We start from the raw sequence: 26,367 nt of genomic DNA on the forward strand, positions 1-26,367 counted from the left end.
GGATGACACGATGTCGAATATTTCCAAACAATTTGAAATGTGGACTCGTCAGACCATAGAACACTTTTACACATTGCATCAGTCCATCTTAGATGATCTCGGGCCCAGAGAAGTAGAGCTTTAACTTGCACTTACAGATGTAGTGACAAACTGTATTTAGTGACAGTGGGGTTCCTGAGCCCATCCATCCATCCATCCATTTTCTACCGCTTATTCCCTTTCGGGGTCGCGGGGGGCGCTGGCTCCTATCTCAGCTACATTCGGGCGGAAGGCGGGGTACACCCTGGACAAGTCGCCACCTCATCGCAGGGCCAACACAGATAGACAGACGGGTGATATCCTTAAAAGATTGATGTCGGTTTTAAATACAGGGATCGAAGTTCACGGTCATTTAATGTTGGTTTCCGGCCATGCCGCTTACGTGGAGTAATTTCTCAAGATTCTCTGAACCTTTTGATGATATTATGGACCATAGATGTTGAAATCCCTAAATTTCTAGCAATTGCACTTTGAGGAATGTTGTTAAACTGTTTGACTATTTGCTCATGGAGTTGTGGACAAAGGGGTGTACCTCGCCCCATCTTTTCTTTTGAAAGACTCAGCATTCTTGGGAAGCTGTTTTTATACCCAATCATAGCACCCACCTGTTCCCAATTAGCCTGCACACCTGTGGGATGTTCCAAATAAGTGTATGATGACCAGTCCTCAACTTTATCAGTATTTATTGCCACCTTTCCCAACTTCTTTGTCACGTGTTGCTGGCATCAAATTCTAAAGTTAATGATTATTTGCCAAAAAAAAAAAGTTTATCAGTTTGAAAATCAGATATGTTGTCTTTGTAGCATATTCAACTGAATATGGGTTGAAAAGGATTTGCAAATCATTCTATTCCGTTTATATTTACATCTAACATAATTTCCCAACTCATATGGAAACAGGGTTTGTATATATATATAATATATTCTCTCCCTCCGTCTCCTGTATTACTTTGTCCCTCTGTCACCTTCTTATTTCTACTACTTTTTGCCTCGTTCATACCTCCCTGATTACCAGCACTTTTCTCATTAGTACCCAATCACACCCGCCCGGAGCCAACTCTGCTCCGCTCCTCAACACATGGAAGTCATTCGAATGCTCTTTGCTGATCCCTACCCAAATTTCTCTGCCCGCCATAGTTTCACTCTTTACTTTTCTTTGTTCTTTTTCACTTTTTATTGCCTTTGCTTGGTTTTCTTATTCCGTTCTGTATCTCCTTCCCTCCGCTGCATTCCAAACTTTGTGTATATCTTTACGCCCTGAAATACATATCTTAAATGCAGAACGTTTTGTTATTTTTTTAATCCCCCGTTAGTTACACACACACACACACTGATCGGACATTTTCAGGCTGACTTAAGCCCAGCATAAAAATCTGCATTTTTTTCATAAATAAGGCATGAGCTGAGGTTCTCTCAGGTTTGGTAAAAGTACTAAATTAGTTATCCCACGGCTCTTTACACCAGTGTTAATTTTGTTGACTAATCTTTTTTGTCTTCTTCATCAAGTACCACCTATTTTCCCCTGATGAAAATGAGACGATAACTAATCGAAACAAGGCATTGGCCTGTTAGACAAAGAATGACTAACTGCCATGTTTTTCGGACCATAAGTCTCAGTTAAAATCCTTCACTTTCTCAAAAAATAGACAACATTCCTAATAACCCGGTGCACCTAATGTATGTATTCATTTTGGTTGTGTTTACCAAGCTCGAGGCAATTTTATTTGGCACGTGGTGTAATGATAACTGTGACCAGTAGATGGCAGTCACACATAAGAGATACATGTAGGATGCAGGTTGACGCCTGTCGTTCAATAAATGACTCTAGCAAGCACTTTGTTTTATTGAGAATATGGAACATTACACACGTCGCTCAAAAATCTGTCAAACTTAGTACGACTTTTGTAAGCTATGCACTGCTTGATGGAATGTCGGAGCATTACGGCTACCGTAGTCAGACGTACTGTGCTTCAACATACAAGTATTAGTATACGGTAGTGTGTGTATAAGGACCCCTAAATGGCACCTATTAGGTGACATATTGTCTGGCGTTTTGTTTCCCATTATTATACAAAGCCAACTTTGCTTCCTTATTGGTAACTGCTGAAAATGTATAGTCTGCACCGCAGCCAATAAGCTCCTTATTTTCCTCCATTTTTTGTAAGGCATGCATCCATTTCTAATACAAAGTAGCATACAGTTCTAACATATATCTGTCAGTAGATTCGCTATGGAAGAGCTAAAAACTACAACATAGATGACGGGTAAATAGGACCGCCCACTAAACTGCGCATCCTAAAGACAGTGGTCCTCAATCACCGGTACTCGATTGGTACCGGGCCGCAGAATAATTTTTTATTATTATTATTATTTTATTTATTTATTTTTTTTATTTATTAAATCAACATAAAAAACACAAGATAAACAAGATACACTTACAATTAATGCACCAACCCAAAAAACCTCCGTTGGGGCGGCATAGCTCGGTTGGTAGAGCGGCCTTGCCAGCAACTTGAGGGTTGCAGGTTCGATTCCCACTTCCGCCATCCTAGTCACTGCCGTCGTGTCCTTGGGCAAGACACTTTACTCACCTGCTCCCAGTGCCACCCACACCGGTTTAAATGTAACTTAGATATTGGGTTTTACTATGTAAAGCGCTTTGAGTCACTAGAGAAAAGCGCTATATAAATATAATTCACTTCACTTCACTTATCAAGCGTTGACCGGTCCACAACTACAAAAAGGTTGGGGACCACTGATGTAGACCACAAGGAAGTGTTTTAAATGTAAAAAAATATATATAAAAATCGTATTTTTCAGATCATAAGGCGCAGTTTTTTTCATAGTTTGGCCGGGGGTGTGATTTATACTCTGGAGCGATTTATGTGTGAAATTATTAACACATTACCGTAAAATATCAAATAATATTATTTTTAAAAGAGGAAGCGGCACATTGTCTACCTTTGGAGTTGGCAGAGTTGGTTAGAAGCGACATTGAGGAAGAAGATTTCATCGGATTTAGCGATTAGGAGTGACAGATTGTTTGGTAAACGTATAGCATGTTCTATATGTAATAGTTATTTGAATGACTCTTACCATAATATGTTACGTTAACATACCAGGCGCCTTCTCAGTTGGTTATTTATGTGTCATATAACGTAAACTTATTCAGCCTGTTGTTCACTATTCTTTATTTATTTTAAATTGCCTTTCGAATGTCTATTCTTGGTGTTGGATTTTATCAAATAAGTTTCCCCAAAAAATGCGACTTATACTCCAGTGCGACTTATATATGTTTTTTTCCTTCTTTATTATGCATTATCGGCCCGTGTGACTTATACTCCGGAGCGACATGACCCCGTTAATGTGCCTTGTAAACCGGTTCACTTTTTTAATACAAATAGACCTGTTTAAAATAGGGTTCGCCCTATCGTCTGAAAAATACGGTACATCATTACCGACCATAAGATCATTCTACTTTTGTGTTAAACAAATGCTTTGCAGGTACTTTAATTAAAGTTGCTTTCAAATAAACTTTAAAAAAGCTTTATCTTTTATACTTTATATTTTAGTTGACTCGTCAAAAGATTATGACAAACTAATTTAAAAGCTGCTGTCCAAATCAACACTGCTTTTGCGCATCGGTCTCGATTAGAACAAAGCAACTCCAGACTTTAGCGGCCGTCTGCCTCGACTGGTGAGGTTGCAATAGAGTGACAAAGATAAAAATGGCGGACAGGAACATGATTGATGGATTAAAAGAGGGATGAGATAGCAATAATTGTATCAGTAATGCTAATTAACAATAATGATGGCAGTCTTGGAAATGAGAAGAGGTAACAAACAAGAGGAAACAAGCTCAGTGCATCATGGGAGATCATTGCTTAGCCATGATGTAGTCATTGTCAAAGGAAGTACGCTATTAACTTGCAATAGAACATACATTGTGAATGTCCTTCGTAGATGATATAATTCTAAAATAATGCTTCATTAAAAGACCGTTTTGTTGTTTTATATACGCTTGCAGTAGTTTGCGAATTAAACAGGACTGTCAAAGTTAACTTGATTAATCACAAATAAATTGTCACATTATTCATACATAATGCATATTAACTTCTTTTGACCGCGAGGAGACTCCGACTGGGGTGCTGGCTGGCAAATGTTGCTTCAAAACTCACCAAAAAAAACATTTCTCATTTTTAAGCAAATTAATGACATTCTAGTGCGACATTTAAAACATTTTCCTTTATGACATTCTGACAACAAAAAATTCATTGGGTGTTTTTTTTAAATAATTTCGATTGTGCAAGCAAGTAAATAAGTTTGATTATTTATGATTGCTGAAAAATGTATTGTTTGATAGTACTCAAATAAAATAAGTACATAAAGATGCAGAGACAGAAGACAGTGTGCAGGTAAAAAATATATATATAATACAAATAAAACTAGTGCAGCTCAGGAGTGCACTCAAATAAAAAAAACAGTGCACAAAAAAAACAAAATTAGTACAAAAGGGAAAAAACATGAGGCATAGAAAGCACAGGGAACACTCTGCAGCATTGAGGTGCAAAGCAGAAAGATCCATCTAGAGGACAGGGCTTGCATATAAAGCCTCCTGATTGGCAACCAGGAAAAAGTGTGTCCTGGTTGCCAATCAGGTAGAGGTGAAAAATCCAGCTCTCAGACTTGAGAAAAGGTGGCAAAAGGAGACAAGAAGTGGATCTGAAAATAAGACCGCTGAGAAGGAAATAATAGAAATCACAGGAACACAAATAAACATGTCATGAAAAATACATCTAATATCAAACATGTTTTAATTATCCATCTGTTTGTACATCTTGCCAATAAATGTTCATTACAATGAAGGTTGAATAATTCCCAGAGCAACTGTGTTGTGTTCACACCATCAACAAGACTGGGCTGCAGGGGACCTCTAGTGGCAAAATGGAAAATGCCAGAAGAAGGCAAGGAAGGTACATGGATAAGACACAAAACAACCCCAGGATGTGTATTTACTCCTGGCAACTAGACATGATGTCATGGGCAGTTGATGATAAATTTGAAGCCAGGGTTTAAGGGCGGAGGGGGGCGGTTAAAAGAAAGAAGGCTGGTCATTACCCTGCTGGCAAGGATTTATTTGAGGAAGTTGGCATCTGTTTAGTTGTGTATGCTGAGTCAAGACCCAGAGTGCATATTCATGGACAGTTTAAGGCAGTAGTCAGTAATAACTGTGGGTTGAAAAAGAAACTTTGCATACTAATGGACTAAAATTAGCTCTAGAGAGAGGCTTCACGGTGGCAGAGGGGTTAGTGCGTCTGCCTCACAATACGAAGTTCCTGCAGTCCTGGGTTCAAATCCAGGCTCGGGATCTTTCTGTGTGGAGTTTGCATGTTCTCCCCGTGAATGCGTGGGTTCCCTCCGGGTACTCTGGCTTCCTCCCACTTCCAAAGACATGCACTTGGGAATAGGTTAATTGGCAACACTAAATTGTCCCTAGTGTGTGAATGTGAGTGTGAATGTTGTCTGTCTATCTGTGTTGGCCCTGCGATGAGGTGGCGACTTGTCCAGGGTGTACCCTGCCTTCTGCCCGATTGTAGCTGAGATAGGCGCCAGCGCCCCCCGCAACCCCGAAAGGGAATAAGCGGTGGGAAATGGATGGATGGATGGAGAGGCTTCACGGTTCCAAGCTCTGCCCTGCATTTGACTTTTGGTCATGTCAATTTTTGGAGGAGGTCTAAAACCATGCTCCTCATAACATTCAAGAAAACCCCGCTGAACCCCACGTGAGCGAGCAACGGAGGCAAGGAAAAACTCCCTCTAGAAAAGTAACCTCTAACAGACTCTGGGATAGCCGTCCGTCACAACCATTTGGGTTGAGGAGATAAAGAGACAGAATTTATGAGTTTAGCAACCGTGGGTGGGACGAGAGAACAATGACCACTCAAGCAACCCAAGAGTACACCGGGGCATATTAGCATGGTCAAGTTGTGTTGGGATGGTGCCAGTGGGAGTGGGCACACTGAAAGGGGGAGGAGGGCGGTGTATTCATGCAACCTATTACTCGTAGTCTGGCCAAAACAAAAGGCTTCTTCCCTGGGGGCTGAAAATAGTTTCCAAGGCTGGACTTCTAGAATGTAGGTACATGGTGCCAACTCAAGCAGGCTAAGCATGGCAGACAACAGCACACATGGTCACCAGTCTGTGCCGAGTTGCTGTTAAGTGCTACAAACCTTTTTTTCTTGGGGCCCTAGAAAATGGTCAAACATTTGTCGTTGTATTTTTTGGTGGCGCCGAAATCAGAAACCATTCAGCATTCCACGCGATTTGCACAAAGGAAGAATAACATACCATTTGTCTTGATTAATCACTCAAATCATGGTAATCCCCCAAAGGTCCATTGGACCGATCTACCTTTAATTCAGGCCCCTTCTACATCAGGGTAAATCCCACCTAACCTTATACTTGTCCACACACACACAATGGTCGTTTAAGACCCCCTCCTCCCCTGTCAGCTGGCACAACAGGACCTAGTACGCATGCGTGAAAAATGCGCACGTCATAGTTCCCTCCAGTGTTGCTTTGTGTGCAAGTTCTTAAATGTAACTTGTCTGAGTAATATCCAGTGTTGTGGTATTTCAATGAACTAGAATCCAGTGTTCTGTAGTGAATCACGCCTGAGCCATCATAAATTAATCAAATCTTTAATAAACAGGTAAAAGTACACAATGTGACAAAGAACATTTTACAACAACCAATCTTGGGATCTAGATATCTGGTCAGGACACTCCTCACTTTTTAGCCTTCACCTTCATTGTCCATTCGTTTTTGGTGACTTTATATACTCTAGACCTAGACGTTGAGTCCGCGACATACATGGCGGACAATAACTGATACAGTCTGCTTTGCCAGTCCAAAAGCATTCGCCGTTTTCTGTAGTCTTCCCTCAACAGCCAGGTAATACACAGAACACGCTACCTTTTTTATCACATCCACGGCAGCCCGCATTCTCGTTGACTCTCCTTCGACAAACGGACAAAGTTTTTCGGTAAGTAGAATCACAGCTGACCTCGACAATTGAAAGTTCTCTTGCCGTCTGAGAAGTGTTGTATCCCAAATAGCTGCAATTGTTTTCTCTTAAAGGCCTACTGAAATGAGATTTTCTTATTTAAACGGGGATAGCAGGTCCATTCTATGTGTCATACTTGATAATTTCGCAATATTGCCATATTTTTGCTGAAAGGATTTAGTAGAGAACATTCACGATAAAGTTCGCAACTTTTGGTCGCTAATAAAAAAGCCTTGCCTTTATCGGAAGCAGCAGACGGTGTGCGCGTGACGTCACGGGTTGTAGGGCTCTGTCACGCCAAATTTCTTCCCCCTACAAAAACCTTCCCCCCCATTTACTTCCGGGGGTCATGATTAATACAGACATTTGGTTAACGCTATATTATAAAAATATAACGCTATATTATAAAAATATAACGCTATATTATAAAATTATAATGCTATATTATACAAATACAGACATTTTGTTAACGCTATATTTAAAAAATAATAATTCAAAAAACAATTTCCAAACACAAGGTATGGGATGACGTAAGAGGAAACGTGAGGAAACGTGACCCCGAAAGTAAATGCGTCATCCCATAGCTTGTGTTTGTAAAATGTTTTTTTTATTTTATTTTATTTTTTTTTATAATATAGCGTTAACAAAACGTCTGACTTTTTATAATATATCGTTATATTTTTATAATATAGTGTTAACGAAACGTCTGTATTAATCATGACCCCGGAAGTAAATGGGGGTTGGGGGGAAGGTTTTTGTAGGGGGGAAGAAATTTGGCGTGAAAGCTCTTTACATCCTCACATTGTTTATAATCATAGCCTCCAGCAGCAAGAGCTATTCAGACCGAGAAAGCGACAATTTCCCCATTAATTTGACTTGAGGATGAAAGGTTCGTGGATGAGGAAAGTTAGAGTGAAGCACAAAAAAAAAAAAAGGCGACGGCTCCAGGCGGCAGCAATGTAATTAGACACATTTACTAGGATAATTCTGGAAGATCCCTTATCTGCTTACTGTTTTAATAGTGTTTTAGTGAGATTGTAAAGTCATACCTGAAAGTTGGATGGCTGCGGTGAACGCCAGTGTCTCTGAGAGAAGCCGAGGAGCCTAAATCACAGCTGCCTTTTTGAGCTGCAGAAGGAGGTCGCATAATCCACTGAAGTCTCCGGTAAGAACCGACTTAATATAACAATTTTCCCATCCAAAAACTTGCTGGTTGACGTAGAGAAACATGTTCGCTTGTTAAAGCTTCACAACAAACAAAGAAACACCGGCTGTGTTTCGACAGCATTCTTCTTTATGTTCTCCATTATTAATTGAACAAATTGCAAAAGATTCAGCAACACAGAAGTCCAAATTACTGTGTAATTATGCGATGAAAAGAGACGACTTTTAGCCGTGTGTGGTGCTGGGCTAATATGTCCGCTACAATCCGAGATGTCACAAACACGCGTCATCATACGCGTCATCATTCCGCGACGTTTTCAACAAGAAACTCCGCGAGAAATTTAAAATTGTATTTTAGTAAACTAAACCGGCCGTATTGGCATGTGTTGCAATGTTTAGATTTCATCATTGATATATAAACTATCAGACTGTGTGGTCGGTAGCAGTGGGTTTCAGTAGGCCTTTAAGGTATTCATGTGTGATTTCCACAAGCGTCTGAATGACTCGCCTCCATATTTCCAGTGATTAGCTCCGAGTTACGAAACCGCTTTATTATGAAGCTGGCTGTGGCGCCTTCTTTCTGATGTCATTTCCTCTCCGAACTCAGTTTGTAAACGATCAATGCGGATATTCAAGAAATACACGGTGCACTTACCCGTGTAAAAAATTGTATGAGGAGCGGGACCATAAAGGATATTTTAGTGTGGCTGAAACGGGGCTTAGGCTGAATAAATATTTGTTTAAGGAGTTATCCGGCTTAGTGTAAACATAGCCTCAAGAGACCAAAAAACAAAATAGGTGTTGTGGATAAAAAGACAAACCATCCTCAACAACAAGGAAATGCAACCATTTCTGCACGATACTGTATGTGACATCACGGTGACTGAATTTGCAGTCATCCAGGGACCCAAAACCAACAAATGGACTGAGCACAAGCCACACTAGTAGTTTGGATCTATGTCAGTCTCATGGTCAAACCACAGAGGTCCCAATCATGCATCGGGACGACGATTCTCAACGTCCCTGAAATAGATTAGAAAAACATTGGCGCTTTGACTTGTGACATAATTTGTGACCGGCAGGCGCAGCTGGATTATTGCGGTCCTGCCCAATCAAGTCAGGAAGGCTTGGTTATTACTGCAGAAGTCCCGTTTATTTATAAAGCGCCGGTTGCGGAGTTATCTTTACACATGGACCGCACACCTCATATTTTGGAGAAAACTAACCGAACTACTACTTTTCTCGCCAAGTAGCAAACAGATGAATCTGAAAATTTGCATCCATCTTGATATTATAACTCAGCAGGGATGTTAATCACAACATCCCACCTACTTTTATAGCAGCGAGCCGTCGTATAAAACACTTCAGCTCTTAAAAATACATCAGAGTGATAACTCTTAAAAAGACCGACAACACCTTTGGGAAAATCTAATTAACACAAGATTTAATTGTTTTGTTTTGTCTTCAAATGAATTTGGAGGGATTTAAGACCCTTCGTGCAGTAAGACACCCAAGGGGGCTTTTGAGGTTATTTGCATACACTTTGGGTGAGCTGTGAAATTCCGTACAGATGTTCACGGTCCCCAAAAGATACATCATTCGGACTTTTTCAAACATAATTTTCCTGTAATGCCAAAAACATGAAGTTGACATATTTCCTACACACAAGAAATAATAGGATGTCTTCGTTGTCAGCGTTTATTTGCCTCGTCAAGAATTGAAATTAAGTGATTTATCACACACAATCCCTCTTATCTTATGCCACATCAACTCTTCATTTTATTAGACTTTTCCCATCATCATCTACTCGGCTTGGGAAGGTGTGGCGCAGTGGGAGAGTGGCCGTGCGCAACCCGAGGGTCCCTGGTTTAATCCCCACCTAGTACCAACTTCGTCACGTCCGTTGTGTCCTGAGCAAGAAACTTCACCCTTGCTCCTGATGGGTGCTGGTTAGCTGCCTTGCATGGCAGCTCCCTCCATCAGTGTGTGAATGGGTAAATGTGGAAGTAGTGTCAAAGCGCTTTGAGTACCTTGAAGATAGAAAAGCACTATACAAGTACAACCCATTTATCATTTATTTATTTATTTACGGTATACCAATACTAGCATAGTATCACGGTACGAATGAAGCAAAAACAGTACTATATTCTGTTTAAAAAATACCAGTTCTGTCTGTCTGTGTTGACCCTGCGATGAGGTGGTGATTTGTCCAGGGTGTACACCGCCTACTGCCGGAATGCAGCTGAAATAGGCTCCAGCACCCCCCGCGACCCTGAAATGATGGACAAGCGGTAGAAAATAGATGGATGAAAGGGTTCCCAATTTTTTTTTTTTTTTTTTACGGGCATGACATCATGACATTGCTGGATTTACGAGCAGATTTCCGGCAGCGCACAATCACGGAGTACCTGCAAGCAGACACTGTGTAGACAGAAAAGGGAGAATGAACGCATTTTGGATAAAAGTGAAGTTATTACACTGAAACGCCCTCAGGAAGAGGTGCTTGAAGTCATGGCTAGCTCGCTAGCAGCGAACATCCATCCACAGTCAGCAGTGTTTTAGATACTTCTAAATCACTAATCCTCATCTCCATGGTGTTGAATAAACTACGTTTCTTACAAGTATCATCCCTGCAGGACGAGGAATAGCTAAACATGCTTCACTACACACCATAGGAGGATACAATAGCTCACCGGCGTCACCCGTAACAAAAGAAAGTGCACCTGAATGTAAACAAATGCCATGGGTATCCACCCATTGATACTTTGATTGATTGATACTTTTATTAGTAGATTGCACAGTTCCGTACATATTCCGTACAGTTGACCACTAAATGGTAACACCCGAATAAGTTTTTCAACTTAAGTCAGGGTCCACGTTGAACAATTCATGGTATTTGTTTACATTCAGGTGCACTACACCTGACATCCACTGTAATGATACCAAGTATAAGAGCTTGTCTAGTCCAGTGGTTCTCAAATGGGGGTACGCGTTACCCTTGGGGGTACTTGAAGGTATGCCCAGGGGTACGTGAGATTTTTTTTGAATATTCTAAAAATAGCAACAATTCCAAAATCCTTTATAAATATATTTATTTAATAATACTTCAACAAAATATGAATGTAAGTTCATAAACTGTAAAAAGAAATGCAACAATGCAATATTCAGTGTTGACAACTAGATTTTTTGTGGACATGTTCCATAAATATTGATGTTAAAGATGTATTTTTTTGTGAAGAAATGTTTAGAATTAAGTTCATGAATCCAGATGGATCTCTATTACAATCCCCGAAGAGGGCACTTTAAGTTGATGATTACTTCTATGTGTAGAAATCTTTATTTAGAATTGAACCACTTGTTTATTTTTCAACAAGTTATTAGTTATTTTTATATCTTTATTTCCAAATAGTTCAAGAAAGACCACTACAAATGAGCAATATTTTGCACTGTTATACAATTTAATAAATCAGAAACTGATGACATAGTGCTATATTTTACTTCTTTACCTCTTTTTTTCAACCAAAAAGGCTTTGTACTGATTAGGGGGTACTTGAATTAAAAAAATGTTCACAGGGGGTACATCACTGAAAAAAGGTTGAGAACCACTGGTCTAGTCGGTACTACTATAATTATATATATCTTTTTTATTGTCACAAAATATTTTTCTTTTTTATAAAGTTCATATTCTTTCTTTCTTTCTTTCTTTCTTTCTTAGTTTATTTCGAACATGAGCACCTTTACAACACAATACAGCAGACAGTTCATATCACCTCACATCAAATCATCTCCGAAAAGGAGTAGGAAGAAGCAAAGCTTATTTAATCCTACACCTTTCCCACGTCAGAGCGCCCACAAATATATACATTCATTTATTGACTCTTTTTACAGCAAACTAGTAAAATGACATCCGTGAATGAGTAATAAAACAGTTCTGTAACATGTAATTAATTAATTCAGTCATTACCAACATATTGAGATGAAGAATAGCTTATTTTCAATAAGGTTGAAAGTGTTTCTCATAATTCTTCTTCTTTGCACTTTGTAAGCACTATTAATTTGAACAGCCTTTTAAACTGGATCATATCAGTACAATGTTTAACTTCTTTACTTAATCCATTCCATAATTTAATTCCACATACTGATATGCTAAAGGTTTTAAGTGTTGTACGTGCATACAAATGTTTTAAATTAGATTTTCGTCTAAGGTTATATTTCTTCTCTTTATTTGAGAAGAATTGTTGTATATTCTTTGGTAGCAGGTTATAATTGGCTTTGTACATCATTTTAGCTATCTGCAATTTTATATAATCATCGAGCTATAGTATTTTTTACTCAATAAATAAAGGGTTTGTATGTTATCCAACATTATGTATTATTCTAATTGAATTTTTTTTAACACAGTTAACGAATGTAGCGTACATTTGTAGTTATTTCCCCATATTTCTGCACAATAACTCAGATATGGTAACACTAGCGATCAGAAGAGAATATAAAGTGATTTTTGGCCCAGGACGTATTTTGCTTTATTCATTATTGAAATGTTTTTTGCCACCTTATGTTGTATGTTTTGTATATGAGATTTCCAGTTCATTTTATCATTTATTAATACTCCCAAAAATCTGGTTTCTTTTACCCTTTCAATATCTACTCCGTCATATTATGTTTACGAACTCAGTAAATACGTCCCTGGACAGATGAGGACTTTGAATATGACCAATGTATGATCCTGTAACTACTTGGTATCGGATCGATACCTAAAATTGTGGGATAATCCAAAACTAATGTTGAGTATCCAAACTACAGAAGAATAACTTTTACTTAATAATTGATTATTACATTTTAACAGAAGTGTAGCTAGAACATATTGAAACGGAAAAAACCCAGATATTAACAGTAAATGAACAAGTGGATTAATAGTCCATTTTTACAGCTTGTCCTTTATGATTTTGACAAAATAATAGCATGAGAAATGACACAATATGTTATTGCATTCATCAGCAGACTAATTAGGAGCCAGAGACATGGTTTGCACACAGAGGCATATTTAGCGCCATGTAAAGGTTCGTAAACTGAAAAAGTTACAAATAAAGGCGTTCGTAAATTGAGGTTGCATCATCATAGAAATCGTAGTTATTTTATTTGCTTTTATTTTCCTATTTGTACAGGTTTTTTTTGTTCAAACCTCACCAACACCAACTAAACCATGCTTCCCTGTTTTCTTTTCTCTTCCAGTCTTGGTTCCTCTGACAAGATCTGTGTGCAAACCAGCAACAGGAATTCTTTCTTTACAATCAGAAATAGATGATAATTGTCCTCCAATCACAACAAAGTACAGCGACGGGCCATCACAGCGTATCTCACCTACCCTTTAGCCAAAACCCGGCGAATCACCGCAGGAAAATTCAGCAGCATTCAGAGGAACTCTGGACTCATCGTAATCAGTCAGAGGAAGTAGCCATACGGAGCAAAGAACGCTCGGTGGGAAGATGACGGCATGGACAAGAGGAGGGCAGGAGAGCGAAGGGTAAGGTGACGAATGCTTGTCGGAGGGATGTCACCTGAAAACATCAGCACAACTTGACAGCGGCGCAGGACGAGCCTGAGGACAAGTACTTGGCTACACAGCTGTCCAACCAACATTTGAGCAGAGCCCACAATGAAATATAGATTTCCAGTGAAAGCCGCGGTCCAGGCTCCACCCAAAACCAGTCAACGTTTTCCTCCCCAGAACGAAACGTCGGCTCGATAAAGGTCCCTTCCGCTAAAGAGCCGCCATGCCAAAATATCGCTTGTAGGCTCGCACTTACAGGCTCAATCAATTACCAGGAATCCTATCGATGTGCACTAATTACCTACGAGGCATGGAGAGTCAACTGCGAGTTGGCACAAGAGACCGTCACGCGTCTCCCCCAAAGTCGAGACCCACTGCTCTCGCATCTTACACTTTGGTAACAGGAAGTCCGGTCAGACAAAATCTGTGCCATGAACGCAGAATTTTGTGACATGAATTTTCTCGAAGGTGCGCTCGCAAAGGAAGCCCAGTGAGGCGTCACCGCCCTGTTTGGTTGGCGGTGCAGAGCAACTCTGTCAAACACCAACGTAGATAGCAGCTACCCACCCTCCTCCCCTCTTGTAAAGTCGGCGATTGCGTCTGGTATCTTGTGCATGTTCTCTTATTTGACTTCCTTTTGGATTTGTACTATTTTGTAATTGTTTTATATTTGAATGACAGCACCTTATGAGGAAATACAGTAGGACGTTGCAAGGTGGTTAGCGAAGCCCACGGTCACGTGTGGAAGACGGAGAAGAAAACAATTCAAACATTTCGGGGAAACTTTGCTTCTGAAGAAGAACGATTTGCGTTCAAAGGATTGGCAATGATAACAGGCAGCTGGGGAGCTCTACGATTGGTCGGTGAAGCCGTTTTGTTCCAATATTTTTACCCCATTAGAAAAATCGTAAAGACGCTTTCGTTTATTCACACCCTTATTGGTCAGTGCCAAACACACAGGGTTCATAGAGCTTTGAGTAATTGTTATCCTTTTGATTTTTTTACAACCTGGGACATTAGACTTAGTTCCTATCAATAAATTGTCCCTATGACACGTTGGAGTGGTCACCAGCCAATCACAGGCCACCTATAAACAAACCATTACATTTTTTACGTCAGTGGAACCCGTTTAAGTTCATCCCGTCAATGTCCAAGTTCTGTTCCAATCTGTTCTTAACATTGCCCCCCAAAAAACTACCAAGATCAACATAGTCCACAGAATGGGTCATTTCCTTGAAAAATTGGCCTGTTTATGTTGGCAAGTGTTGTAGTTAAGCGTTTAAGTATAGAATATCGCCTTGCCTCTAAATTATTATATTTTCTTTTATTTAGTTAAGCCTTTTGCAAAAAGTATACATGGTGTGCTATGAGGAGCTATCAGCTACTCAACAGCTAAGCACACAATAGCACACAAGCTAGACATGCGTAATAAGCGCTTTTAATTTAACTATATTGCAGTCGAAAGCATGACTTTTGGCAATACAAACAAGTATCAAATCATTAATATTGTATATTACTTACAGATATTAATTCACCAAGGGAAAAAAAAAGTATAGTAGAAATTATCCAGTAACAAACATGTCTGAGACTCTCAATTTACCTAAATTGAATTAATTATTTTGACCCCCTGGTGTCGCCAAAATAAAATTAACACTACACTTTAAAATGATAAATTTTGTGTTTTTATACCCACTATTGTTTTCTGTTTGACTAATTTCACTTGAACAAGCTACTAACATTCCACACTACAAAATAATAAAAGCATCTACTATGATTCGTGCTGATATCATATCAGATTAATATCGGTATCGGCCAGTAGCAAGTAAATGATATTGTATCGGAAGTGTAAAAGTTGTATCGAGACACCCCAGTGGTAGTATTGATGTCATCATCATTGCTACGGTCTTTATTAAAACTTCTGACTTCCTGCTCGGTGCAAAGTCAGCTTCAGAATAAAAGTATGTCAGTTTCTATACCAGAGCATGTATGCCTTTTTATAAAAAGTTATTTGCAAACGTTTGTTTCCTAGCAAAATTGAGGGTCGTTCCATTCATTAAAACTTACTAGAATTTTAAAATTCAGCAGTTCTTAACACAAACCCCCCATAATTTGCTCTGTAGCTAGCGCCACCAGTTTCACCGATCGTCACAAAATTTGGTGGAACTCATCATGTTAGAACTCATGTTTCAAAACAAACAGGGAATCGGCCATTTTGGTTTGGAACGGCCATTGTGGGAGCAAAACCAAATTTAGATCACGGACACTAGACAGATACTGTTGAACTTCTGACTCCCTGTTCAGTGCAAAGTATGCTTCAAAATAAAAGCATGACCGTGTCAACATGGTTTCTATACCAGAGCAACTGGCAAAATACCTGTTTTATAAAAATAATTTAGAATTGTGTATGTACAAAAGACATGATCAGCTAGTTTCTGTCATGCCTACAACCTCTAATGTCGACAAAAGTATGCCAACTTAATCGGGTTCCACTGCATTGCCCTTGGTTAACTGTCTTTCGAACACAAACTAGTAGAGTGTAACTCAATAGCCAAGAAGTGTAGTCCATTCTTACCTTAATTTCTACAAAGCAATATTAGAAAACATTTGAGCAGTTGATCAACTAGGCCCGTCCCTTTTTCCAACGCAGTATCAGAAGTTGTCATCAGTCACACTTTGAACGTGTTCGAATCCTTCCATTTCGACCCCCAAAAAGCTGTATGAACCCTGCAAACGTAAGGGCGGCAACTGCAAACTCGAAGGTTTAGACAATCAAACGAAGGAGTATTTCCCGGGAAGCGCTTGAGTCGAGAACAATCAACCATGTGGAGCATGGCTGAGTGTGTGGTCAGCGAAACGGAAAAGAAGGGAAAAGGTTGCTGAATACGGGAAAGTTGTTCTTTTTCTGTCTCCATTTAAAAAAAAAAAAAAAAAAAAAAAAAAGTTTACCTGTTGTTTACACTCCCAGACGGACCGCTGCTCCAAGAGCGGAGGGAACCACGCTGCGGAGCAAAATAAATATGTGACATATCGGTCTGTTTTCAGTCGCCCGTTTTTTATAGCTTAAAGAAAAATGGTATGTCGGTAAATGACGGTAATTTTTTATTGGTTTTATCGATGAGCCCTTATTGATTGAAAATGCACTAAAACAATCACGCCAGCCAACCTTTTTTTTTAAATTTCTTTCATCTGTGTTGACGCCATACCTGTCAACGCTCCCTTATTCCCCAGGAAACGCCCGTATTTTCTTCCTACATTTTTCCCCGTGTTTAAACTCCAAACAATAGGACTTTGTAGGACTCATAAAATCAGTTCTTTCAATTTGATGTTCCTTGTAATATTCCTTTTTTTTTTTCTTTTTTTTGGGGGGGGGATTAAATGACTTTTCTATTAATAAAAACATCTTAATACTGCAACTTTTCTAAAGATATATTAGGGGTGCCAAAAAAAATCGATTTTCGTATGAATTGCAATTCTTATTTGTACAGATTCTTAATCGATTAAAAAAAAATTAAATTATTTTTTTTTACCTTTCCCGTCTAGCCACTTATACAAATCATATAGTTGGTGTAGATGATCATATCTGCTGTACACATTTACTTTAGAAAAGAGAAGTGTGGGATACTTCTCTTGTTGCCTTATTTGTATTTGACTATACTAAATGTTTGGGTAGAATTTTATTAAATCTAGTTTTCTTTTAAGTCATTTTGACATTCATCAGAGCTGATTTTGTATTTTATGGAGAAATTAAGTTAGTTGTCTAAGTGGCACCCAATATTATTGCAAAACTATTGATTTTGAATGGGGAATCTATTCTGAATCGAATAATTCACCCCCAACAATCGAATCAAATCCTGTGGTGCCCAAAGATTCACAGCCCTAATATATATATATATGTATTTATATATATATATATATGTATGTATAAATATACATATGTATGTATACATATATATGTATGTATACATATATATGTATGTATACATATATATGTATACATACATATATATATACATACATATATATGTATACATACATATATATATATACATATATAAATACATATATATATATATGTATGTATACATATATTTATGTATACATATATGTGTGTGTATACATGTATACATGTGTGTGTGTATATATGTGTATACATATATATATACACATATATAAATATGTATATATATGTGTGTATGTATATGTTTCTGTATATATATGTATCTGTGTGTATATATATGTATATATACACATACATAAATACACATATATACATACACATACATGTATGTACACATATATAATGGGTATATATGTGTGTATGTGTATATATATATATACACATAAATATGTATATATACGAGTGTACATATGTGTGTACGTATATGTTTCTGTATATATGTATCTGTGTGTATATATGTATATATACATATACATAAATACACATAGATACATACACATTATGTACACATATATATATGTTTATGTATATGTGTTTATGTATGTGCGTATATATATACATATATACACATATCTAATGTGTATATGTGTGAATGTATATGTATGTGTTTATATATGTGTGTGTATATACATATATGTATACAATATATATTTTTTTAAATTAAAAAAAAAATTCTAATATTGTGACTGCATTCTCATAACATTCAATATTTAAAAAATCTGGAAAAAATATCAAACATCGGTGTAAAGTCAGGACTTCAAAATAAAAGCATGCCAATTAAATTAACCTTTTACACCCTAATTGGCAGTCAGGTCTTTCCTGCTGCACGCCCACCATAAGCCAGAATTTTTTACCTGCATCGGGAGGGATGTCCATCCCCCTGATTTTCCAGGAAATGTCCCTTATTTTTCGTATGCAAATGTTGACAGGTATGGTCGCCCCAGAAATAAACCCGACGAGGAAAAGTCGACAATCGGACGAGGCCTCGATGACCGTAACCTTTTTTTTCTACGGTGTCCGTCGACAGTCGCTAAGTTCCCCGACGTACGTTCCACCGGAACTCACCCGCAAACCTCACAAAATAACTGGACTGCCCGCCATGTTCCTCACCGCAGGGAAGCTCGGCGGTCTCATCGGCCTCGTTAGACCGAGGCAGCTGTGCTGACTTCTCGGCGGCTTCTGTGGTCGCTTTTCGAATCTACAGGAAGTGCCTCTGTATTCCCATTATGCAATTTATCCAACATGAATTCAGGTTGTTGTTTTTTTCACATATAAGCTATGGCGGACGGCGCGGGGGAGAGAAATCTATGTCGAGAGAGGCGAGTATCAAACAGCTCACTAGATAAGCAAGCATCTTTATATATAATACACATACATATATATTTATAGCTATATCATCTTTGCTTTTTATTTGCAATATAAGCTCAGTGGCAGTCTAGTTATTTTTTGAAGCATGGCAGTCATAGGTTGCATCGGATCAGCCTCGAAAATTGCGAGAAACGAGGGAAAATCCGCGGAAACTGATGAAAATCAGTTAGGGTAGTCTTCAACAAAAAAGCAAACAAAAGATCAACTCATGTTTAGTTGTTTTCTTTCTTGTTTGGATAGGAAGTATTGTTATTGAGACAAAATGATGTGTGTTGATTGAGCCATGTGCAATGCCTTGGTAGAGGATTTGTGTTTCTTTGTTCGTGATTGTTATAAAGGGTGTCGCGAGAAAAGAGGGAATTACCCCTCTCTCATTTTTTTTCTTTTCTTTTTTCTCTGTTGTTGTTACTCGTGTTTCAAGTCCAAATACTCTGGGACTCTAAATATAAGAGTGGAAGAAAAAAAAAAAAATCCAACTCATTGTAAGTAAGTTTGGGGGAATTTGTTTTTTATATATTTTTTTCTTTGTTTTTTTTATGGAAAACTTTATTTCTAATCATTTGTTTTTCAACGCGTGGGAGGGCTGAAGGATGCGATTTTTTTTGCAATTCAGAACTTATATATCGTTATGAGAACTGGTGCTTTCTTTCCAAGGAGTATTAGGGCCACACGGAGAAGAACAATCATTTATAAATGAGGAGAATCGTAGAGAAAAATAGAACAAAAATCTACCAAAAAAATTACTTAATTGCTACAATCCAAAATTTTTATTATTACCATTATTTGTTACCAAAAACAAGGGGAATTTAAAAAAAAATATTGTCGTAAAATTATAACGTCCATTATAAATTAGGATTTTTGTTGTCGATTAGTATTAACAATTTCCGTCCTTTTTGATCTTAATATTGCAACTTTTCTCTAAAAAAAAAAAACACAGAAAAAGAAATGTGATTCTTGAAAAACAACACATTTCTTTTCAAGATCTGGCTTTATTGACACAGTTTATTCCATTCATCAAAACTTTTAAAAATGTTGTTCTTTTGGAAGTTCTGAACACAAAACCCCCAATCCCAAAAAATTTACTCTGCAGCGCCCCCTAGAATGATTTTCCCCCGCCACCAGTTTCATGGATCGTCACCAATTTTGTGAAGACAAAGAACTCTTGTTGAAATCGGCCATTTTGGTCTTGAACAGCCACTGAACTTTGAATAACTCAACCTAGTGGACTAAATTTCAATTACAGATACTAGACAGATTAATTAGGAAGGGTTTTAGGCTGTCCCTGAAGATGAGGGCAGAGCTTTTCGGGACCCACTAGAGAACTAAAAGCATGCATGTTTTAAAATTAGCGTTGGATCATAGTTCAATTTAGTTTGAGGTTTATCGTCAATACTGGTCTGATGTTCCGCTCAAAAGTTGGGAGACATACATTTTTGCGGTGAATTCCTAAAAACGTTGTTGTATTGAAGGAACTTGGCAGATCCTTGCATTGACATTTTTAACCAAACTTGTGGTTTACAAAACTGAGGTGTTCCTCATGGCACCCGTCTAAGTCCTCTCCTTTTTTGGCCGTTACAAATGTTTTTCGTAATGTAACTTGTGTACCTAAGGTTTTGCGCGAGCATGTCTGGCTCGTCATTTGTTCAACTTCCTTGGTTACACTCGTGGTGTTCCGCAAGGTTCAATTTTAGGTCCTCTGCTTTTCATCATTTAGGCCAGGGGTGCTCATTACATCGATCGCCAGCCAGGCATAAAAAAAAAAAATAGATCTAAAAATTAGCGATCATCAATCTCCACCAAGGCGCCACTTGATTGACATTCACGGCACCTGAGGGTCTTGCGATATAATTATTAAGAAAAAATTACCGACAGGAAGGCGAGGAACACTTTTTATTTCAACAGACTCTCGCGCCGTACCTACCGTCAAAACTCTAAAGACAGACTGCACAGTTCCTGTCTTCACAATAAAAGCGCTGCTTCATCCTGCAAAGCAACCACTTTTATGTGGTATTGGACAGAAAATAGGACATTTTTTTCTCCTCCATTGAAATCACTAGTGTCTGATTCCAATCAATGCAAGTCATCAGAGTCAGCTAATACACCAACTTATATTCTTGTTTTCATGAAAGAAAGGAATCAATACGTGTTAAACATGCTTGTAGTATCATTAAACACCTTTAACTCGTTAACAAAACGGTCTCTTTCATAAATAAATAAATATAACATGGTCAATTGAAAAGTAGCTCGCCTGCAGAAAAAGTGGGGGCAACACTAATTTAGGCTATTTAACTGGTGGCGTGCGAGGTCCGTTCAAAAAAAAGCGTGAGAGAGATTGACATTTTTGTACACAAATAGACCAAAATCAAGATTCATAATGAGACTGAAGGATTTAGCTTTCTGGAAATGTGGTCCCCTAAACAATTTATTTGAATATCCCTGAGATAGGACCTGTACTGGGAAAACAAGTAAAGGTGTGGCCTTAATACTCCTTCCTGCTTTCTCCAGACTGAAGTGCAGTCAGTCTAGTACAGTAATATCATACATTTTAGGAACATTATTCTATTTGTCTTCTTTTTGTGTTTAATGAGAGGGGGGGCGGGGGGTTCACTGTCTTGTGACAAAAGGCATGTTTCTCCCTCATGAACTTTCAACACCGTGTGGATTGTATCATCTCATATCCTCATATGGGACACAGACACAGAGATCTTCCCCATTTTGGGACACGCACACCGAGACCATGAATGAGGATTTCCCCCTGGTCTGGGCGAGATGGGATTTTTTTTTATTTTTTTTTTATTTTGATGTAAAAACTCCGTCGGAAGTTTGCGTCTTTGCTGAAGTGTCGCTGTCACCCATTCATATGACCCCTGATACCCCCCCCCCCCTTCCCCCCCATCTCTCTCCCTCTCTCTCACTCTCTCTCTCTCTGTCTCTCGCCCCACTTGTAAATGACTATAAATATATGTTTGGTGATGTAGTGTTCTAGACTCAGAGCATCTTAAAAGTACTCCCAGAAAAAAAAAAAAAAGTGCCTTTTGTTCACAGATTCCATCTTGTATACTCCTGAGTGCCCATCTCAAAAAGGAAGAAAAAAAAAAAAAAAGTCCCCTCCTTCTATATCACAGGTGTCAAACTCAAGTCCCGGGGGCCCGCCACATCATTCTATGTGGCTCGCGAAAGCCTGGAAAAAATGTTTTTATTTTTTTACGAAATGCATTCGTTCTTTCAATTTTAACCGAAAAAAAAATGCATTATTTAAACTTTAACATTATCTGATCATGTCAATTATAGTATTTTATACTATATTGCAAAACTATTTTTGTGAGATACGTAAAAACAAACAGTTAAATACTGGCTTGTCACCTTATTTATCATTTTAAAGCAAGTTATACATAAAAATATCTAATAATCAAATGCATATGCATTTCGGTTAATCGTGATTAATCACAGGTATGCGTAATGTAAATTCATTTTAAGAAAGCGGCCATATGAAAGCAGCCATTCCTGCGATGTGGCCCTCAATGAAAAAGAGTTTGACACCCCTGCTCTATATCCACTCGTTTCTCTTCCTCCCCTCCTTTTTAAAATTGGTATACATCATATTAAAGGCAACTGGTGTGATTTAGTTCCTATTTTTATTGTTAAATAATGAAAAAAAAAGCTGAAAAAAATCCACACAAAAAAACAAGAAAAAAAGCTTATTTTTCCTCTGTATCTTGTCTTCTGTCTATCTCGGACACTGGAGTAGTCTGTAGCTGCCCTCCCTCCCCCCCTCCCCTTGTTATCCCTTCTCTCTGAATGGTGGGGTTTTAAAAATGGGTGGGGGAAAAAAAACAGCTATTTTTTTTTTTTTTCTCGTCTGAGCAGAATGCAGTTAGCACACATGTTATTCTTGTCTGTACGCTTCACATTGTATTACCATTACCCATCTTCTTCAGCTTCTCTATTCAACCGCTAATGTAAGTGAACAAGTTACACCAGCGGGCTCTGGGCTGCATTGAGGGTGGAGCGAGGGGGGGCCCGCAAGCACTCAAAGGGTTAAAATGAGGGAGCGCCAGAGCTGTAGAACTGCTAGTAGAGGCAGGTTAGTTTGTAATCCTTGTTTGTGTCTATTTATTGTTTTTTTTATAATCACATTTGGACTTGCTTATTGATGATTTCTTTCTTTTATTTGTACATGTTTCCCCCCCTTGTTGCAGCGCTAAACCGCTGTACTCAATTAAGCACCTTTTTCCAGTGGTTAACCATGACCCACTTTAAAAAATAAATAAATAAACAGACAAATAATAGCACCTTATGAGCAGACCGATTCCCTGGTGTGGAGGCTTAAAGGCTCAGTTTAAGCACAAAAATGTCAAAAAGACATCTCTGAAACTAATTAGCAGCAGCGTGTGCTTAAGTGCAGACTTTTGGCAAGCGTAAAAGTCCAAAAGCGCCACGGAATCTAATCATCAGCAGCAGTATTAAGAAGCACCACAGCGGAGAAGCCATATTGAGGGAGGGACAGTTTGCACAGGTCAGGTCTGGGGAGAGGGGAGGGGGGGTCTCCACAGCCAAACCACCAAGAGTGCTTGTGCGCCTCATCCCTTCAAAAGCAGCATCCCATCCTCACACTACCAAGAGCCCCTGGTGAAATGCATGTGTTAAAGTTTCTTTTCCATAATAAGAATTACAAAAAACAGTTGGAAAAGAGCAACACTTTGTTTAAATAAAAAGGATGTTCTTGACTGTACTTTGTCTTTTGTCTTTGCCTTAAAGTCCCAAGCATCAAATATATTTAGTTTTTTTTTTGCTTTGTAGCTTCTTTTTTTAAGCTCCTGCATTTGTGTCCTCTGTTATAGACCGGCGTTTTTGTACTAGTAACACAGTTTTAAGCCTCTTATTAAAAACAATTCTGAAACCATGGAGTGGTTTGGAGTTGGCTCTATCTGCTCCAGGCGTTTGTGCATGCGCCCAAAAAAATCTGACGCTTAAAGGCCTACTGAAGCCCACTACTAACGACCACGCAGTCTGATAGTTTATATATCAATGATGAAATATCAACATTGCAACACATGCAAATACGGCCTTTTTAGTTTACTAAATTGCAATTTTAAATTTCCCGCGAGTTTCTTGTAAACGTCGCGGAATGATGACGCGTGCGCGTGACATCACGGACTGTCAGGAAATATTAGCGCTGCACCACTAGCGGCTAAGAGTCGTCTGCTTTAATCGCATAATTACGCAGTATTCTGGCCATCTGTGTTGCTGAATCTTTTGCAATTTTTTCATTTAATAATGGAGACTATAAAGAACGATGCTGTTGGTGGAAAGCGGTGGATTGCAGCTGTCTTTAGCACCGAGACACAGCCGGTGTTTCTTTGTTTGTTGTATAGCAGAGCGGTCAAGCGAACATGTTTTCTCTACGTCAACCAGCATGTTTTTGGATGGGAAAATTGTGATATATATCTTACCGGAGACATCAGTGGATTATTCGTCATCCTGCGGCAGCTGTCAAAAAAGGCCGCTGTGAGCTTGGCTCCTCGGCTTTTCTCTGAGACACTGCGTGTTCACCGCAGCCATCCGACCTCGAGGTATGTCTTTACAATCTCACTAAAAACACTATTAAAACAAGCAGTTAAGGGATCTTCCACAATTATCCTAGTAAATGTGTCTAATTACATATGAAACGCTCACACTGCCGCCGCATGGAGCTGTCGCTTTTTTTTTTTTTTTCCTAGTCCTTCACTATCAATATCCTAATTCACAAATCTTTCATCCTCGCTCAAATTAATGGGGAAATAGTCGCTTTCTCGGTCTGTATTGCTCTTACTGCTGGTCAGAGGTGGGTAGTAACGCGCTCCATTTACTGCGTTACATCTACTTGAGTAACTTTTGGGATAAATTGTACTTCTAAGAGTAGTTTTTATGCAACATACTTTTACTTTTACTTGCGTATATTTATAGAGAAGGAACGCTACTTTTACTCCGCTCCATTTATCTGCAATCAGGTCGCTACACGCTACTTTTTTTTTTATCGATCTCTTAATGCACGCTTTGTTTGTTTTGATTTTGTCAGACACGCATTCAAAGTAGGAACTATGCATGCTTGCGTTTCACCAATCACATGCAGTCACTTGTGACGTTGGACCAATCAAACAGAGCCAGGTGGTCACGTGACCGTCACACGTGGAACCCGACATGTTGAAAAACTTATTGGGGTGTTACCATTTAGTGCTCAACTGTACGGAATATGTACTGTACTGTGCAATCTAATAATAAAAGTTTCAATCAACCAACCAATCAATCAAATGTGTAAAGGAAAAAAGACACTTTTTATTTCAACCGTACTTCCCGTCAAAAGCCTAAAGACTGTTCGCACAGTTCCTGTCTTCACAATAAAAGTGCCGCTCCATCGCGCCTGCGCTAACAAAAAAAGAGTCTCCGAAAGCCAGCGCAAACAAGCTAGCAAGCTGCGGAGTTTGCCGCCAATGTATTTCTTGTAAAGTGTATAAAAACGAATATGGAAGCTGGACAAATAAGATGCCAAAAACCAACGACTTTCATGTGGTATTAGACAGAAAAGATGAACTTTTTTTCTCCTCCATTTGAAAACCGGGACGTTATCAGTACTATAATGTCTGATTCCAATCAATACAAGTCATCAGAATCAGGTAATACACCAACTTATATTCTTGTCTTCATTAAAGATAGGAATCTATATGTTAAACATGCATGTATATTCATTAAAACACCTTTAACATGTGAACAAAAAATGCAAAATAAATAAATATAAATCATATACTATATATATATAAAGGTATGTATATATATATATATATATATATATATATATGATATGTGTGTATGTATATGTATATATGAGGTAGATCACCTCGACTTGGTCATTTATTAAATAATTGATAAACGTTGAAAAACTATTATTGGGGTGTTACCATTCAGTGGTCAATTGTACGGAATATGTACTGTACTGTGCAATCTACTAATACAAGTTTCAATCAATCAATCAATCAATGCCTACTGAGCCTATGGTGCTGTTAAGTTATTGTGGCTCAATTTGCCTTTATTTTTTTTTATTTTAATGTAATATTATTTAATATATAATATTGTTTTAGTTGCTTAAGAGATATTCCTGGCTCTGAATTTGCTTATTGCTATTTTTATGTTGTTGTGCATTATTTGTTGCCGTCATCATTAAACGAACAGGTTACTCATCAGTTAC

At 38.4% G+C, this 26,367-nt stretch overlaps 1 protein-coding gene across 12 annotated transcripts in view; it reads left to right on the top strand.

Moving 5' to 3' along the window:
• Positions 1–17,725, top strand: part of nfixb (nuclear factor I/Xb) — a 535,801-nt gene extending 518,076 nt beyond the window's left edge. For 10 of the 12 annotated variants that reach the window (XM_061885585.1, XM_061885588.1, XM_061885582.1 and 7 more), the window contains one exon: positions 13,501–17,725. In XM_061885585.1, the coding sequence (XP_061741569.1) occupies positions 13,501–13,515 (15 nt within the window). In that variant the 3' untranslated portion in view covers positions 13,516–17,725. The remainder of the gene's footprint in view (positions 1–13,500) is intronic. The other 2 variants (XM_061885589.1, XM_061885593.1) reach the window with 1 other exon arrangement.
• The last annotated feature ends 8,642 nt before the right edge of the window (positions 17,726–26,367 follow it).

Source organism: Nerophis ophidion, linkage group LG23 (genome assembly GCF_033978795.1).
Source record: "Nerophis ophidion isolate RoL-2023_Sa linkage group LG23, RoL_Noph_v1.0, whole genome shotgun sequence".
NCBI classification, from domain to species: domain Eukaryota; kingdom Metazoa; phylum Chordata; class Actinopteri; order Syngnathiformes; family Syngnathidae; genus Nerophis; species Nerophis ophidion.